Below are 19,314 nucleotides of genomic sequence, written 5' to 3'. Positions count from 1 at the left end.
GGCTAGTTGTCAGCTAATTTTTGGGGTGTTTTAGGTACATGAGGAACTCCAAGTATAAAGCAAACATCTAATTTATATTTATAATATTAATACATTAATTTAATATTGGTAGCTGCAGACCATGCTCATTTTTCTAGCATACAAACAGAAGGACAACTGTTGACTTGCAACTGTTGGGAAGATCACTTGTTCTGGTGTATTCATGAAGGTGGGCCTACTGTTGAACACTTCAACTCTCTGACTTCTGTGAATTATAAAAGGCCAGTTTCAATGGGGTTATTCATAATAAAGACCAAGCTGGCCCTGCATGATGTGTAGTTATACCAATAAGGTGACTTTCAAAAAATGGCTTTTTACGGGGTAAGTGCAAAGGTTGGACCTTCAAAATGTTTTGTGAGTTGTTCATACCTTAGTGGCTTAGTGAATACAACTCTTTGACATACTCAGAGTCAGCTGGAAAGAAGTATAAAGTACACGTGGCAGTATCTCAGATTTTCATAGCCCTGCCATTTTATCATCAAAACTAAAGAAATATCTACTGTCTTTCCTCCAGCTTCTTAAGATCCAATATAGTGAGCATTTTGCAATCCATCATCTAACAAACATGAGACTGGCAAAAAGTAATTTGAAGTTATTAACTTGCAGTCATTAACAAACAGAGGAGTAGTACTCAAGATTGAGCTTGCGAGCAGGGCTCTCTCCACCTAATGTGTCGGTTTTCTTAGTCTGTCAATTCTCGTCTTGTCATACCCCTTGAATATATGTATTGTATTAAGCGCTGCGTAAATTGTTGGTGCTATAGAAATAAAAGATAATAATAATAATAGTAAGAAGGCCAACAATCAGCGGAGTATATTTTATTTGCTATTGTCTGGCCATTTAAATCTAACTGCCTGCCTGTAGTAGTGAAATGCACTTCACGCAGCCATTCACTGGGCTAATTAGGAGCTCACATAAAAAGAATAATAATTTAAAGAAATCATGTAACTGAAAGGCATTTCTGAGTGGGAGGCCAGTACATTGGCAGCAACTGGAATTAAATCTTTATTGTTGCAAACCAATTCTACTGATGCTGTCAAAGGAGACTACAGAGAGAGAAGCCTGGGACAGACTAGCATTTAAAAAGGACAGTCTAGTGTGCCACACAGCTCAATCAATGAAAAATACATATTAAAGTATTATAATATGCCTATATAAAAAAGGTAAAAGAGGTTGCGGGGCTCTTCCACTTTATGGTCCTGTTCTTGCACCACCTCTGGTTGCTTGATGCAGCCCATCAGTGGCACGAAAGTACACATGGGGTCACATGGAAATCTTGCCCAAGCCAGGGCTGGAGCTGGTGGTGGGTATTCTACGCGTACAGTTTGGCAGGCAGTAGATACTGTCGGCTAGTTATTCTGCAGAATCACGAGGACACCTTCCATGCATTTGCAAAAGGGACACTATGCATTGAAGTGCATATGGCTGGAGTTTTCCTTTAACCATGTGTTATGGGGAATAAAGCCTGTGACTATAATTGGAAGGGGGGCTGTGTTTTCATTTGGAAGTTATCATACTACATTTTTTTTTCACTGCCACTGAGTTTTGGTTATAGAACACTAAATTAATCGACTTGAAAATAGTATTTATGGTGTGTAAAAACTTAAAATGTGATGATTATACTGCAAAGGTGAAAGGGATACATGAAACATGAAATAGGTTATGCCTGTACTGTACAACCCTACATCAAATAGATCTCCCCACACATAATGCTAGTAGAGCTGTTAAGCACAAAAATGACATCTAACTGATGAGCCACTCCTCAAGGACAAGCAATGGTCCTGGATTCAGATATTACCCAGTTGTATTACAAGGATACACATTTGTATCTCCCAACAGTCCCATATCTGGGGCAGCCCTAGTTTTCATCATTCATGAGGCTCAGACCTGCAGCATAGCTCCAACGCGGCCACCTTGTGATACTCTGAGGGAGAGCTTCTGGAAAGGCCTCACACAAGCCCCCTCATCTCTGCCACTGGCCACACCACCAGCAAGGGTGTCTTGAAATGTTGGGGGGAATGCAGTAAGAACATGGCTTGTTCTCAGCTATTTTTTTGGGGTGTTTTAGGTACATTAGGGACTCTAATGATTAAGCAGACAAACATGACCATCTAATTTATATTTATAATATAATATTTTTTAAAAAATATTTTGGAAATTACGGTTTCGGTAAACAACAGCAAACTAATGCACAGCTATTGGTTTGCTCATCTTCGATCCTGAGAAAACTAGCTGGTGGCTATCGATTTGGATATAAGCACAGCATCCATGAAACAGATTAGTGCATATTGTTGACAGTTTAGTACTTAGTCACATCTGTCTCTATTATGCTCTATTTAGGCTTCATAAAAAAGCTTCCAAGAATAATACGTGAACCAAAGAGGTTGTTTTCTTTGTGTGTGTGTGTGGTTTGTTTTTTTTTTACAGACAAATTAGTGCATGTGGGCTATATGTTCTCTTCTAGATGCACTTCCAGTCAGTGAGCTGGCCTATGTATATTTCAGAGGACATTTGCAAAAAAAATAAAAATAAAAAACGGGGGCAAAACAAAGAAACAAGACCTACAACTGTGACATTTTGACCATCTGTCAGGAGGCTCAGAGGCTTGCCAGTTGTCCTGTAGAAACATTAAACAACCTGTATTTCTTATGCAGTGGCCAGAGGGTACCAGTTCAATTAGATTTCTTCTGTTGCTAGATTTACTCACTTCAAGACAGAGCTTATCAAGTTGTTGACCGCATTCCACTCCTTCTGCCGCAGCCCTCTCGAGCTCTAGGGCTGCCGATCGTTCTCGCGTCAGCTTCTCTTTTAAGGACTAGTGCGAGGAAAACGATTACAGAATTAATCACAGATTACTTGTGCGGAATTTTGACTGCTCTTGAAGGGGCTTTACAAATTCTTTGCATACATAAGAGAAAGTTCAAAGTCTCCTTAAGTCTGTGCTTTGAAAAGATATGTAAAGTAAACAGATTTAATAATAAAAGTTTACTCCTTTTTTAAAGTGTGTGTGTGTATGTATATATATAGATTTATATATTATATATATATATTAACCAGACACTGGTGGATAGTATGTGTTTTTTAAGATCAAAGTAAATTCTGTTATTAACACTGGATTACACATGCACAGTATTAACCCCTTCGTGACAAAGGCTGATTTTACTTTTTGTACCCTTCGTGACAATGGCCGTTTTAACATTTCTGCGCTGCTCATGTTTAGCTGTAATTTTCTTCTTTCCCGTTTACTGAACCCACACACATTAGATATTGTTTTTTTCAGGACAAGAAGGGCTTTCTTTAGATGACATTGTTTTGATTGAATTTCGGTGACGTGCCCGGACCGGCAATTGTCATCAAGGGGATAAAGAGTAATACATCTCACATCAAATATTTAAAGAGCCTTATCCCTTTTACATGCAAAATGCATAGTTACAAAGAATAACAAATGTTCCTAAGTATTATTTATGAAAAAAATTCAGTGGATTCACAATTTAACCCAGATTTCGTCAAGGTGGGAAATAAGAAGTATCTTATCTGTTAAGCGATGCTGAACACTCTGGTACTTAAAAGATATTAAAGGTATAAATCAGAATAATCATTAGGAGTCCAGTACACAGACCAAGAAAAAAGATAGAAACGAAAGAATAAAAGATGAAGCATTGGGCAGACTAAAGGTCCAACAGAAATCATTCATACGTAGGAAGCCGCCTCTAATGACAGAATCCTGCATTCATTGAGATGCTAACTTTCAAGAGACATCACAGTACCTGGATTTCAGCCATCATACTGTCAATCTGATTTTGTTGATTGTCTATGACCTACAGGGGTAAACAAGTTACAGTACTCAGTTATTTGTCCACGTACACTGCATGTGAAATGTTGTATAGGATGTGAAATATAAAAATCCATTCTGTTTAATGCCAAGTTTAAAGGCAAGTAATAATTGTTTATCTACACTATAATCATTAATACAATGCCACTAGAAATCAATGATTGATAATAACACGCCAAGTATAAAAAGCAATAACTGCATAATAAAACATATTACAGATTAGAGGAGGATCATAAGATGTTTTGACTACAGGTTTTGCTTACCTTATTAGCCCGCTCCGTCTGCTCTCTCAGGCGCTCATTCTCAATCTGTAGCTGCTTTGTGTCCAGCATTGGAAGTCGAACTCCATCCTCTAAGCACTTCTGCACTTTTTGCTGCAAGCTGGAAAGATATAGCCAATGTTTCCTTAAGTAACTTAAACAATATCCCTTTCTATAAAATGGGCCTGGCGAGACATCGGTAGTGAAGCAAATGATCAAATAAAGCTGAGCTAGCAAAGGCACTGCTCATCGCTATTCGATTCAACAGCATCTGCCTCATGAGTGTACAGTGTGTGATTGGAGCCAGAAGTACAACAGAACAGAAGAAATGACGGAAGGTTTGTTTATTATATATATATAGTCAAATCTTAGGTTACGTTAAGTCTTCTTCAACATCTTTCAGTCCATTAACTAAACACTGGAACTGGAAAAATACCACATGGGACTGATAGAGAATAATTTGCTATATATATATATATATATATATATATATATATATATATATATATATATATATATATATATATATATATATATATATATATATATATATATATATATATATTGGATTGCCGCACAACTCATCAGTTGCCCAATAACCATCAGCTTTCCAATTCTCTGGAACTTAGTTAAAGCACAGGTACAGCCAAGCCTTGAGTTGGTCCGAGACTGGCAGAAGGACCTGCTCCATACCTTTGCACCGTTAGGACAAGCTCCTTCTCCCTCTGTTTCTGACACTCCGTCTCTGCCTCTTTTTCACGGCACTGCGTCCTGGACTCGTTGAGTAATTTTTCTAGGCTCCTGGTTTTTTCCTTCAGCTGCTTGTTTTCCTCCTCAACAACCTGCAGCTTTATACACATAAATTTAAATAATTATTTAATCAGTGCACTAAATAAAAAGCAATAGCACATTTATTAGAACAAGCCACGTTAAGCTACATTAAATACAAATAATAAAAAGTACATTTGCAAAATAAAAGCAATGTTGTTTTTTTTTGTGGCAATTCCTTTCAATACTTACCCTTTCGCTCTGCTTACGCACATCGTCAAGCGTAGGGAGGTCGGCCACATATTTCTCTAAGGTTTCCACCCGCCTCTGCTTTTCCCGGTTTTGTTCACTCTCTTTTTGACATTTTTTTCTTAGGCTGCTGATATACTTGTCTCTAGTTTTGATCTAGACATAGAAGATAAAAAATATATTAACACGGGTAATTATGGTGGCGTTCAATCAAAGTGGCAACATAACTGTTCCTTGAAGATTCACCAAAAGAATGCACACATACAATAATGTAATTGGCAATTATATTTAATTTTTCATTTTGTTAATTATTATTATTTGTGATTTTTCGCAGAAAGTACATCTTGCCTCTACAGCAAGCGTTATTTTAATCAAGATCTCAATTCAGAGCTGGCAATTGTTTTCTTATGGCAGCAGCCCGGTACTGGGTTTGTTTTATTCTAGGTACACTTGCACACAGTTATTTTTAAGGCAGGTAGGCTGTTCCAAACATCACCGTTCTTCTGTGGGTTTAGGCAGCCTCAGTTGCTTCTCTTTCTTCATGTAATCACAGACAGACTTGATGATGTTGGGATTAGGGCTGTATGGGGGCCATATCATCACTTCCATGACTCCTTGTTCTTCTTTATGCTAAAGGTAGTTCTTAAAGACTTTGGCTGTATGTTTGGGGTTGTTGTCATGCTACAACTGCACCCGAGTTCCTGTCTTTTCGTGAATATTTGATTCACTTGGCCTTGTTTCCGTGTCGGAGGTATGGCTTTTTGGCTGCAAGTTTTCCATGTGACTTCTCCAAAGTGAGAAGGGAAGTAAGCATGACATATCTTTCGTTTGCTGCATTAAGTTTCATTGGTTGACCACTATGAATATGACCCTTAACATTGCTCGTGTCTGTGCTTCTTTGAAAGAGTTTGGATATCTGGAAACCGCAGTCTGCCTTGAAATTTCAGCCTGGGAGAGATCTTGCTGATGCAGTATAACTACCTTGTGTCTTGTTGCTGTGCTCAGCCTTGCCATGGTGTATGACTTTTGACATTAAACTGTCTTCACGAACCTTAGCTTGTGTGTTTGGCTGCTCATCACACAGCTTTGTTTCTCCTACACAGCTGTTTGTTTCACTTAATGTTTGTGTTTCAACCTACATATTGAATGGAAGACCATTAGCAACTGATTGCTTCAACTGTTTAATCATACACCTAACTAGAAGCCTACAAAATCCCTGACTTTGTGCAAGTGTACCTAGAAGAATTGATGCTGTTTTGAAGGCAGAGTGGCCGCGCCAAATATTGATTTGATTTGGATTTTTCTTCTGTTCACATACTTTGCATTTTGTTAAGTGATAAAAAAAACAATAAAAAAATTTATAAGCATGCTTACCTTAAAACCTTTTTTCACACCTGTACTGCAGATGAAAACCAAAATCCAAAGCAGACAAATTAAACTACCCTATGAAATGCCTTAAAAATGACACTGCTACCGAAAACCCTTAGTGGATCAGGAGACAACTTCCAAAACCAAAAAAGAGCTATGATACTTGCATACCTTTTCCTCCAGCTTTTTTATGTCTTCATTGGATTTGCCTGTGCTCTGCTTCAGGACTTCATTGAACTGCGCAAGCTCTATTTCAGCAGATGCCAGCTTATGCTCAAGTTCTTCCCTGTTTCGAAGAAGAGTCTGCGTTCTGTCTTGAGATATTTTCTGCAGAGTTTTGGCTTCACATGGTGCACCCTTTAAAAAGTGGATTACAAATGTTTAAGGCTTTCACAGCATATGTTTAGGTAACGTTTCACACAGTGAACACCTACCCAACATTTTTCTGGACACCTAGCAAAAGTAGTGAAGACAATAACAATTGTGATCAGGTGGTCGCAAGTCATGTCACTTCATCAGTGAGTAAAATGGAATACCAAAATCAGATTCCAGGTCTTTCCTTCTAAACTAAGTGCTACTTGATATTCAGGGGAATACATGTACCTCGTAAAGTTGTGTATGAAGCAACTACTACGAATAAGACGTTAGCTTGTGGTTCCACAAATGAGCAGCACACAAATCCTTGATCCATACATTTTCTTGCAAATCTGCTTCGGTTTAAATGTAGAACAGTACTCAGGATTAAAAAAAAAATGATCTTTACCACTCATACCATAAACAATGTGGTGGTGACAGACTGACACGGTCTTTATGTTTTGTGAAAAGTTGAGCAGCTGTGATCTCTCTTATACACCTAGTAGACTATTTATATAGCAGGTACTTGTTCGTGAATTCCATCTGCAAGATTATGTGATGGCATATTAAACTGAGTGCATTAAAGCGACAGGAGGCTAAATGAAACTGTTGAATACGGGCATTATTGTTGCAGTGGAACCTTACAATAATATATATAAAAAGTGTTTTAAATTAATGAAATTATTTATAAGTAATCAACATGTTTTGCTAATTAAAATTAATATCATCCTGCTCAAGCAGACCTGTCCTCCTACCTTACCAATATAGTACAGTATATTTTAATCACTTTAACATAGGTTACAAGAACGTAAGTGATACACTCAAACCTTCGGGGTAGTTACCTTCAGACCATGTAAGCAGCCATCTTCCCCATTAGTCTCAGAGTTCCCAATTGTCTGCTGAGAGCGCAGCTCATTGCCTCTGACTGCATGCTGAAGGTGACAGATCTGCTGCTTCTGCCTGCAAGAAATGTGAGTGTAGTACATATTACTTAGGGGAGATATTCACTTTATGGAGGAAAGGCAACACACATCTAACATTCTCAGTACCAGGTAACAGAGGAGCAATCGCTTGCAAAAAAGGCGCTCGCTCTTATGACCCTTCGAACACCATGAAATTATTATGTTAACGTCTGATGCTCATGTTTCTATCTATACAGAGGGTTTGCATTTTAATTCAGCTAAGCCTACATCAAATCTCACTTAAACCGTGCCTCCATATTGGACCTGATCTCAACTTTCATCATTATAGAAACAGACTACAAATCACTTACATTCATTCTCTATTCAAAAAAACAAAACTGCATTGTTGCATTATGGATGTATTTCAGAGCTCCATAAACCTCAGGTTGCCATAGGGACTAGAAAGCGTTTTCTGGCACCTAGGTAGGATTGCCACCCAGCTTGACATGAGGACACCTGAACTGGCCCTTACATATCAAGCTAGGGCAGTGCTGGCAGCGCATGTGCTGGGGATCACATAATGCAACATCACCCTTCATTATTCATGGATAAGGGACTGTGAACTACTGCTGATTCATAACTCTCATGACTTTATGTTTAAGATCTGTAAATGTATACATGTAAACAACCTATCCTAAAGAGTTAATGATCTGCAAGTTATGATTTAGTATTAAACTGAACAAGGCCGCTGGTGAAGTGGAAAACATCTTTATATTAAAGGAACATGCTGCCATCTTGTGTCTGGAAAGTGTACAGGTCCATGTACAAACAGGGGTGTTGAACTCAAGGTGGCCAGGAGTATTGAATATCCTAGCTTGATCACAGGCAGGTCGGCCAGAATGGTCGGAAGCCGATTAATCAACATGTGTAGAAGGATACAGAGTAGACAATTCATGTTTACTACAGAAATGTGGTGGCCTTGTTCAACACCAATGTTCATAGTAAATTGTTGAAGTGCCAACATGTACAAACAAAAATTATGGCCTGCAGAGTGTTTCAAACACTCTACACCAGGGGTCTCTAGCTGGTATCTTACAAGCCAAAAGGTGGCTGAATCGCAGAATAGCTCACTGGCACTCTACCAGAAAGAACAGCATGCTGTCTGGAGGAGGGTATGCACATAATGCAACTAATCTTCAGGGAAAATTTCAGAAAGTATTCTATGGTAAAAGCTAAGCTGCTAGGACTCAAGACCCCTCTGCTTGCCCTAGTACCCAAGCATCTTTAACAGACATGGAGACATCAGATGCTGCTGACATATTACAATTGGGTGGTTTACAATATTTTACAAACAAGGCAATGAATTAAGAAGACAATGTAATTTGAGAATTAGACATATTATTCAGCCAAAACCACATAAATGTATTACAGTAGTACAACTTGACTGAATAAGCCGACTGAATCAGTTATTCTAGATTAATACCATGGTTTGAAGAAAAAAAAAGAATAACTAAGCACTAATGAACAAGGTCTGATTAGGTCTAAGGTATGTGAGGTTGGAAGAAACTTAGATGCAAAACCAGTCCAACACAAAACTTTCACCATAGCACTGGATAGTATGTGATTTACAATATAATTTTGGGGTTAGTGTAGGGTTACTTTAGCCCACAGTAATACCTGGAACAATTTGTGGAAGGGTAAAGAGAGGCAGAGAATCATGGGGTTTTGGTGAGACTCAAATGCAATGAAGGTGGCGGTGATCAGGAAATGACAAGCAATTTCACTATTAGGGGAATGCAGTGAAGGGGATATGGGGAAAAAGTGAACAATAAAAATTAGATTGTTTGGAATTACAGGATGGAAAACAAAATACAACAGGCCTAAAGAATTCTGATGGTGTTTAGTTCTTTGGCCTACAGCCATTTTACAGGCACTGGCTTTGATAACCCACATTTCCTTGTAAGTGACCTTTGTAAATGGGGATGCATTATGACTGTTTAACACAGTCACAATCTCCCGACAATGTGCACTTTGCGTGATTTGTATTGTAAATTGGACGTCTAGGCCCCAACACTGTATTTTTATTTTTTTTATGTATGGCAGGGTCCCATGTTGATTTTGACTGCAGGTATTTAGTCATTGGAGTTAGAAAATAAGACTTACATCGCTGATATGCACTATATGCTCAGCACCTGTTGTACAGCGCTATGGAATTTGATGGCGCTTTATAAAACAATAAATAATAATAATAATAGTGCTCCCATTGAAGCCAGTAGAAGTCCCGGCAATCAACTGCGTGTATGCTATTAAAAGTTCAGTTTTATTAAGGTGTTCTGATAGCAGACATGTGATTGGCTGCTACTAGAGGGGTCTACTGAGCATGTGCAAGAAGTGTACTGACAAACGCTCCTTGCTTTCTGTAGAAGGAGCTGAATGAATCACAATTTGCATGCAGTGGAGTCCAGGCAAACTGGATGAAAGTAGGACTGGAGAGGTCTTAATACAGATGCTCTAAAACACTATCAAGAACGGAAAAAGATTTGGAAGACAGAAAATCCTCTGAAATAAAATGATTGCAAAAACCCCAAAACTTGATGTACACCGAGTAATTCCATCCCTAACGGGGTTGATGGAGACAATGTGATCTAAAAAGAAAAAAACCTTAGAATGCTGTACTGATCACAATGTCTGGGCTGTTTATTTTTCTAAAATGTAACTATAATACAATACAAAAGTTACACAAAGCCATTCAAGGTCATAAATATCAGTGACCTAGGAATAATAAAAAAAAAAACTATATCCAACAAGCAATGTGTTCTGCTATTTCCTCTGATCCTGATAAACTGAAGCCCCCAACAAAGGAATGCTTTGTAACCAATGCATTTCTCTGCTAAAGTAAGCACACACAAATATAGTACAGCATTGTTCTGTGTTCTGCAGCTGCTGTGAGCTGTTAATCCATATCTTAACCAGCTCTGTCCGATAAAGAAAACATGACCGCACAAAAAAGGTTTTTGTGGTGACCAGCAGTAACTTGAGGCTGGACAAGATTAAGTTTTTTTGTATTGTTTACTGCTTATCATAGCCTAAATGCTTTATATAAATATGGTCCTCTATCTATTTGATTGTTTGGACGCAGAGCAACACCCAGAGACCAAAAGGAAGGGCTTATTAAAGGTGATCCTGTTACCTTTAGATATTTTAGCATTACTAAATTCTTTTATTAAGCCACATATATCTTCTGATTCATTATAAGGGTTATAAGGTAATTTAAAGTCCATCATTCTACAGTGAGAAAAATTATTAAAAAGTGGAAAACATTCAAGACAATTGCTAATTCTCCCAGGAGTGGACGTCCCAGCAAATACACCCCAAGGTCAGACTGTGCAGTACTCAGAGAAACTGAACAAAAAAAGCACACTACACACGCCTCAGGTAGCATGTTAAATGTTAAAATTCATGAGTCGATCATGAATGTCTCCTTAAACTAAAGTATTCTAGAGTCAACTGTGAGCCCACCTGGCCAACAGCTAAAGCTTGGTCGAAACTGTGTCAAGAAACAGGCCAATAATACCAAGCACACTGGCAAATGTACAATGTGTGGCTGAAGAAGAAAATAATGAAGGTGTTACAATGGCCCAGTCCAAGTTCCAGACCTTAACCTCAAAGTTTTTTGGTTTTTTTTGCCCCCTCAAAGATTTCAGTTTGTTTTGCAATTTAATTTTTCATGTTATAGGTCACATTAACCCCTTGATGACAATTGCCGGTCCGGGCACGTCATTTGTTAAAACGACCTCGAGGCATTCAGCAAAGCCACGATCGGCACCAGGGGCCCCTCCCCGGGGCGTCAACATCCGCCATACAATGTATGGTGGCGGACGCCCGTTTTAAAAGCGTTTGGGAGGCGATCAACGATCACCTCCTAAACTTAAATGGTGTCTCTGGAATGCCTCGATCAGGAGGCATCCAGCGACACCAAACACTTACCCCAGGATGGACTGTGACCGCAGTCTTCACCATCCGCAAGACGGCAGCGGCCCGGGAAAAAAAACAATAAAGATGCAAAAAAAAAATATATATATTATATAAAAAATATTTTTGTGAGCAAGTCCTAAAATTAGCACATTAGCTTAAAACAATTCTCACATGGAAAGAGTTAAAATACTGGCATATTAAATGCCCATGGGGTGTCTACTTTTAAAAAATGTATGATTTGATGGGGTAAATTGAATTGGCCGGGTTCAACAATGTCCCAATTAACACGGGGGGGGGGGGAGGGAGGATGGCCACACATCTAATTTCCAATTAGAAAAATGTACACGTACCAAATGTGGCCTTTTAGTTCCCTCCAAAAATGACAAACCCATGCATGTGGGGTATCACTGCGCTCAGGAGATGTTGCTGAACACATATTGGGGTGTCGTGTGACAGCGGCATATACCAGGATATGTAAATATGTAAATTCATACATAGCATTTAAAATACCCTGGGGTGTCTAGTTTTCAAAAATATATGGTTTTGTTGGGCATACTGAAATGGACCGGCTCAAAGATGTACCAAATAGGGCAAATGCCAAAGTTCAACGTTAAAAATGCGCATGACCCAAATGTGGCCCTTTTGCCCCCAAACAGCCAGGCAAAATCATTCATGGGAGGTATCGCTGTACTCAGGAGATGTTGCTAAACACATATTGGGGTGTTTTGTGATAGTGACATATACGAGAACCTTTTAATTCATACCTGAAGTAAAATGTGTGTGACAAAACAAATGCAAAAAAATGACTACCACAAAGTTTGACAAAGGCTGATGGTAGAATTAGTGCTTGGAAAGGGTTAAAATACTAGCATTTGGAATACCCTGGGCTGTCTAGTTTTCAAAAATATATGACTTGATGGGGTAAATTGCATTGGCTGGCTTCAAATATACCCGAAATGGCACATGGGGGGAAGAATTACCAGATTTGGAAAAAATGGCTTTGAAATAGCAAGACGCTACCTGTACTTATTGCCCCATAATGTGTAGAAAAAAGCAAAAAAACATACAAACATTGGGTATTTCTAAACTCAGGACAAATAGTAGAATCTATTTAGCAGGTTTTTTCATTACCTTTTATAGATGAGTAAAAGATTTTTCACCATATTTTATACTTTTTTTAATAGTAAATAATATGATACAATCAAAACAATGTCATCTAAAGAAAGCACTTCTTGTCCTGAAAAAAACAATATCTAATGTGTGTGGGTTCAGTAAACGGGAAAGAAGAAAATTACAGCTAAACACGAGCAGCGCAGAAATGTTAAAACGGGCATTGTCACGAAGGGTACAAAAAGTACAGCCTTTGTCACGAAGGGGTTAAAGGTGGAAAAAGTTTTGACATGATTTATCTTTGTCTCGTTCTTTAACATCACAAGAACCTGGTATTTTAACAGGGAGGTGTAGACTTCTTATCCACTGTAGTAATAATGTACAGAAATTTTTTTATTTCAAAATGATGCCTATAAGAAGCTTTGTTTCATAAAAAAAGAAACAAAATATATAAAAATAACGTTAGAACACTAGTAGATGACCTTCAGACCCCTGCAATGTGACATAACAATAAACAAAATTGAGTTTGAGAGTGACTGGGTGCCACAGAAACACCCTTGTGTTTGATGCAATATTTTACTTGAATGATGCAATAATATTCGGTGCAACACTTTGTTGTCTCTGAAAGGTAAAGCCAAGTGTGCTACCGTTAATACCCAAGAAATGCTGTGCATATGTGTTGTTGCCTTCAGACTACATAGGTCATGTCTGATAAGAAGATATTTGAAATGCACATGCCTCAATGAAATACATATAAATGGTCTGTGACATTTTTGGCACAGCGAAAATATATGTTTGGGTGCTTTGGAACAATATTGACCATAGAAAATGTTGAGACAGAACCAATTAAACGTTTACTAGACTGGAATATATCTGGTTTTATATAATATATTCCAGCAATATAAGGATTATTATTCCACATATTCCACAGTGCTGTGCAATGGGTAAACAGGATACAACAAGCAGAACATCTCAAAACAGTTAGGACTTATGAAAACAAAAGGCAAGGAGGGTCCTGCTCAAAAGAGCTTACAATCTAGAAGGGTTTATAGTAGTTTTGTTATGAAAATACAAAGTACTTCAAAATGATCAGCACTGATAAGTAATAAGGGTTCATTGCTACAGAAAGCACAAACAAAATAACTTTAACGCTCCTATAAAGCTGCACCATTTTAAGCCACACTAAACAATGACATTGACATTAGACAGACTGAATTAGTTTATTATTTAAGAACTATTATTGGAAGAATTAAAGATGGCAACCTGTGTCTCACCATCATCTTCAGTTTGTTGGAGAATCACTGGTGTAGCTCGCTAGGGTAATGCATTAATATGGAGACTGGCTGCACTGGAAGATTTAGAGGAACCATTCTTCGGGAGCTTGTCCCTGTTAAATGCCAGGAGGTTAGATATAAACCTCTGATGACAAAGGTTTCTATTTCACTTGCCATGATTACTTACTAAAGAGTTATTACACTCAAAGCACCCAGAGATCCCATTTCATGATGATCCATTTTTACTGGGGAGAGGTGTTTCCATAAAAGAAAGAGGGGAAGAGTGAGAAAACAAACAGCTGGAGTATGAGTGGGCTAAAAGGCTGATTGAAATAGGAATAAGTTGCAAAAAAGACTCAAGGAAGAAGAGGGGAAAGGGGCTGGGGAAAGGAAGAAAACAAGGCTGAAAGGAAGAAAAGGTGAAGGAGACGCAGAAGGCGGAGAAAGGAAGGGGGTGAGACAGCACAAGAACAATGGAGTGACCAATACAAACAAGACAAAACACATCTGGAAGTAATAGAAAATATAGTAAGCAGCCATTAATGAGCCTTGATTGTGTGATGGACCCCAAAAACAAATATTAATGCAAATATTCCTTGTGGGTTACTGTGTATAACATTTTCTGGAAACAGCTAACTAAAGAATGCAATCGATAGATTGAGGATCATTATAAAACATGCAGAGAGGGGAAACGTATCACGTTGCATCTGCTTCCTGAAAGCTAACATTTCAGCTATTAAGAAAAATCCATTACTGTTATCGCTCCTTAAAAAGCAGCGAGTACAGTCCGGCCTGGGAGGGATTCAGTGCCTAGATCTCTCCTGAGACAAGTGTTATTTACAAGGGGTTTAGATCACATGTCTAGATATTTGGCACAATTAACAACTGTGTACAATGTTTCCACAAATATCCACTAGGCAACCCCCTGACCCATAGCACTTACTAATTGTTCTATATTAGCTGGAAGTGAACATGTCTGATTTGTCAGTGTGTACATGTAACAAACATGTGACAAAAATATTTTAGAGTTACCGAACAGCTAACAATTATCTAATTCAGAAGCAGTTATTCCATTAAGTACACTGTCAAGTCTGCTTCCTAAAGTCTAGCCAGCTAAGGTTTCACAGCTTGAGTGCAGGAAATGAAGGAACATACAGTCTACGTAGTTCCTGAGTCTGCTATAAAAATCTATACAGTTCTATTAATTTAGTCATTTTTTCAGATCTGAGTTGGATAACTAAACTCATTTGGGTTTTGGTACCAATTGTACACAGATGATCTTAAATATCTCTCTCCTCACCACGCTAATTATCTCTTTCACTCATGGCTACTCAGCTAGCCATCTTCCGATTGCCTCTTTTATGATGTTCCACCTTCAGTTTAACAGTCTATCAAAATCTACATTTCTTGTCTTTTGTGAATGTCTTGCTAAAACCCTTAACCCTTTTACAAATAGCTAATACTTTTTTCACACTGCTAATCAGATTTGGGTTCCCTTAGGTCTCAGATACCGTCAGTGGGGCCTACAAGACTATTACACATGTTGTTTTAGAAATCAAGGTCACTGGTGGATTTGCTTAGTTCTGTTTACAGGTGATGTTACACTTACACATGACATAAGGTACACTCTCCAATATGAGGAAAATAAACCTTAGAATATCTGTATTTTTATTAGTTCTGTTCATTCATATAAAAACATTTTAAAAAGCTTTTTATGATTCCATCACATGTTCATTTACATAGTTACACAGTACATACGTTTGAAAAAAGTCCATCAAAGTTCAACCCTTGTACCTAACCTTGATCCAAAAGAAGGCAAACAAACCCTAATTAAGCTACTTCGAATTCTGCCATCAGGGGAAAAATTCCTTCTTGACTTCAAAAGGCAATCGGATTTCTCCTTGGATCAAGAAGCTCTAAAATATTAATCCTATTTATAGCCCTGAATGTCATGCCTATTTGACAATACAAACAAAATTTCTAAATTCAGCAGACTTGGTGCGACACTTAGTTGTCTCTGAAAGGTAAAGCCAGGTGTGCTACCGTTAATACCCAAGAAACGCTGTGCATTGTTGCATGTAAACAATTCTTGTGGTACATAGCTACACAAATGTTCCCTGGCGACGCAATGAATTAACAGACTGTGAGGTCCTGTCATCACAAGGAGGTCAGAGCTTGAGGAAATAGGAAGAATGGAACTTCACTTGAGACTTGATAGAATGCGACTTAGGTTACCTTATCTGAGATATTTCACAAATCTTCCTTAGCACATTAATTATCACTGTCATCAGGAGTTCCCTATATGCACCAAAAAATCACAATGCCAACATTGTGGATTTATAAATAAATGACGAAAGTTATAGTAGATCTAAAATACTGATATGTGGAATAAAGCCTAAATATGTTCTCTTAAAAAAAAAAAAAAAAAAATTGTTTCCCCCATTCATATTGATAATTTGAGGTTGATGCTGGTGGAGACTGCCAAAAATTCATAACAGGTCTGAAAAGTACTGTTGGGTTTTAGGACTAGTACATGCACAATTCCATTCAAAAAAGTTACCAAAAAAAAAAGTTTGGACTTAATAGGAATCCCGACAGTCTGACACTGGTTCTTCTGTTTATTATTTTAAAAACTTTACTTTTGCCTATGTAGTAGGAAAAGGTGAGCTATACCACAGGTAATGCGCAGATTCAAAAGTTGTGAGTTAAAGACGGATTATCGCCATACACATATAGCTCCCCCAAATATGTAAATAGGTGCCTTCAATGGGACATATACCCTTTTTAAAAGCAGCAGCAGATACTCTGACTCCCGTACCATTTTATTGGAAGTGGAAAATGCTGGACAAAGAGTCTAAGGCATGGTACCAGAGCATGCAGGATCACATATGCCTCAACCCTCCCCAAAATGGTCACATCAAGGAGAAGTTTTTTGGGTGTCAACATTCTTCTATTCCACCAGTCACACATTTCCAAAGACAGTCATTCAACCTGTACTCCACTCCAGCTGAAGGACTTGGGGGTTCAACAATAGTCACAGAGCTACCTTATTGTAAGGCTTCACATCAGCAAATACTGATAGATACTGATCAGCATCTGCAGCGGTTGTAAAATAAATAGTATGAAAGATTCCTGCACAGTAATGACAATATGCTAATATAAAGCATGTACATGGTCAGATATTAATGCACTGTGGCTTTTATATTGTTTGATGTCAAGGGTGTGAGAGATGCCTTCAACATTTACTTTTGCATGTGAACAAGAAGGCTGCAGTGTCTCTCTCAAATCCATCAAAACAAAGAAATAGAAATCAAGGCAAATTTACAGCCAAAATTCCTGCCAAAACCTACCTGTCGATTACAATCTCTTTTTGCCTCAGTAAGCCTTCTTTGAGTGTCATCAGAGATTCCCATTTGGTGACATCATGGCTTAAGGGGATCGCAGAATACATTGGACGAGAGGAGGAAGCAACCTGCAGAAGAAAGAAGGTTGAGTGGTTATAGAAATGCGTATACAGCAATATATTAAATAGGTAGAAACATATAGCAGTATTGTTACAGGGGCAATAATAAATGTGCAGAAGGAAAGGCAATCTACATGAAAACTAGAAGAGACATGAATGACGGTAATACCAGACAGTCTCTGTATTGTTATATATAACAGCATACAAGTGAAAACTCACACAGTAAAATCTAACATTAAAGCGACACATATAACTTTTATAAAATGCTTTTGTAGACAAATAGGTTAAAGCCACATATAGCCTGTTAAAATGCCATATCCCTTACACTTGGTGTGTGAAAATGGCATTAAGACCATTTTTAAACTTTGCACCAAGATTATTATAAAATAAATATTATAAAACTTTAAATATGCTAACAGACTATAGGTTTTCCAGGAATACCAACAAGTTTCATCCACAAACAGTAGTAGATGGACAGACATAGGCACAGGGGCAGTACTTGACCAAAGAGCACCCCAAGAAAGACGTCTCTTTGCTGCACGCGCCATCTTTTCTTCACATTTGGAATGCCAATATAGGCATAGATCTCCTCTTGTGCACTCCTCCAGGCCTTTCAGAGGATTTTGCCGATTAGGCTGGCAGGCAACTGACAACCTTCAACGCAGTGGGGATATTTCTGGGGTAGTTTTTACTTTTTTTTTGGCCTTGCATTGGATCTACAAGTTACAACAACCTAGCTAGCATGTGCTCTTTTATTTATAGGCACACCATTCCAAACACTTAGTGGATGACAAGTTCTCAAATCCCATCATGCATGCGCCAATGGGTGATAACAGGATGATGGATCTACAGTGCGGCCTTAGCTCTGTACCTGTGGCACAGAGGCATTCCATTAAGTCTTAATTATCTACATCAAGGCTGTTGTTTTCATGAGTCAAACAAACCACTCATATTTTTCCGTTGTAGCAGTCCAAACATTTTTTTTTGTCACGCTAGAGGAAGAGTAGAGCAGTTTAAATATCTACAAATACCTTCCTAATCATGTCTAACCTATAGCAAGCTCTGAAGCATTAGGATGAATTCTTTCAACAGGCAGTCTGTTTGTCAGAGGACAACCAAAAGCAAACACAAAAAAACACTCAGAAACATTGAAATGGACGGCAGATAAGACCCATTCAGTCATTCAGTTTTACTGCATGCAAATCAGTGCAGGTATTCTTTAGTTATTGGAGTTAAATGGAAATTCTGTCATGTAACTCCTCCCCTGGCTGCTCCTTCTCAGTACAGGAAGCATTTGCAAGTACACTTCTTGCACATGCTCAGAAGCCCTCCAATTCTAGTTTGTCTACCAAATTGCATTGCAGCAGTCAATCACAGTTATCCAAAAACACTGATGTTTTGTCTGCTGCTTTAGGGTTACTGAGCATGTTCAGGAAGTGTACATAATAATGCACCTTGGTTTCAACCACGGAGGAGGAAAACAAGATTGATACAATGAACAAATGCGCACAAAGAACAACTGTCAGCAAAAGCCATTGTGTATTACGTCAAGGAATACAACTCCAGACTCTAGATAAAGACTTGGAAAGGCAAGAACAAAAATAGTTTTAAAGAAGGGTGTACACTCTACTGGTCTTTACCCTTAGATCATTCCTTTCTATTCTGTGTGAACAGAAAGATAGGTAGCCGTGGACAGGTATGCCTTTCTGTGCCATTTAAT

At 38.2% G+C, this 19,314-nt stretch overlaps 1 protein-coding gene across 1 annotated transcript in view; it reads right to left on the bottom strand.

Annotated features, from left to right (window-relative positions):
• The window catches only part of LOC149288046 (centrosomal protein of 85 kDa-like), a 62,919-nt gene that overhangs the window by 2,192 nt on the left and 41,413 nt on the right, over positions 1-19,314 (bottom strand). Inside the window, exons 4-11 of the mRNA XM_089492175.1 lie at positions 17,482-17,603; positions 7,713-7,830; positions 6,688-6,873; positions 5,152-5,304; positions 4,825-4,979; positions 4,135-4,252; positions 3,807-3,857; positions 2,747-2,854 (exon numbers count right to left, since the gene is read on the bottom strand). Coding sequence (XP_089348301.1) covers positions 2,747-2,854; positions 3,807-3,857; positions 4,135-4,252; positions 4,825-4,979; positions 5,152-5,304; positions 6,688-6,873; positions 7,713-7,830; positions 17,482-17,603 — 1,011 coding nt within the window. The remainder of the gene's footprint in view (positions 1-2,746; positions 2,855-3,806; positions 3,858-4,134; positions 4,253-4,824; positions 4,980-5,151; positions 5,305-6,687; positions 6,874-7,712; positions 7,831-17,481; positions 17,604-19,314) is intronic.

This window comes from Sceloporus occidentalis, unplaced genomic scaffold (genome assembly GCF_023333645.1).
Source record: "Sceloporus occidentalis isolate IW3139 unplaced genomic scaffold, rSceOcc1.0.p SCAF_54, whole genome shotgun sequence".
In the NCBI taxonomy this organism is placed as follows: domain Eukaryota; kingdom Metazoa; phylum Chordata; class Lepidosauria; order Squamata; family Phrynosomatidae; genus Sceloporus; species Sceloporus occidentalis.
This window is presented reverse-complemented; position numbering and strand designations above follow the sequence as displayed.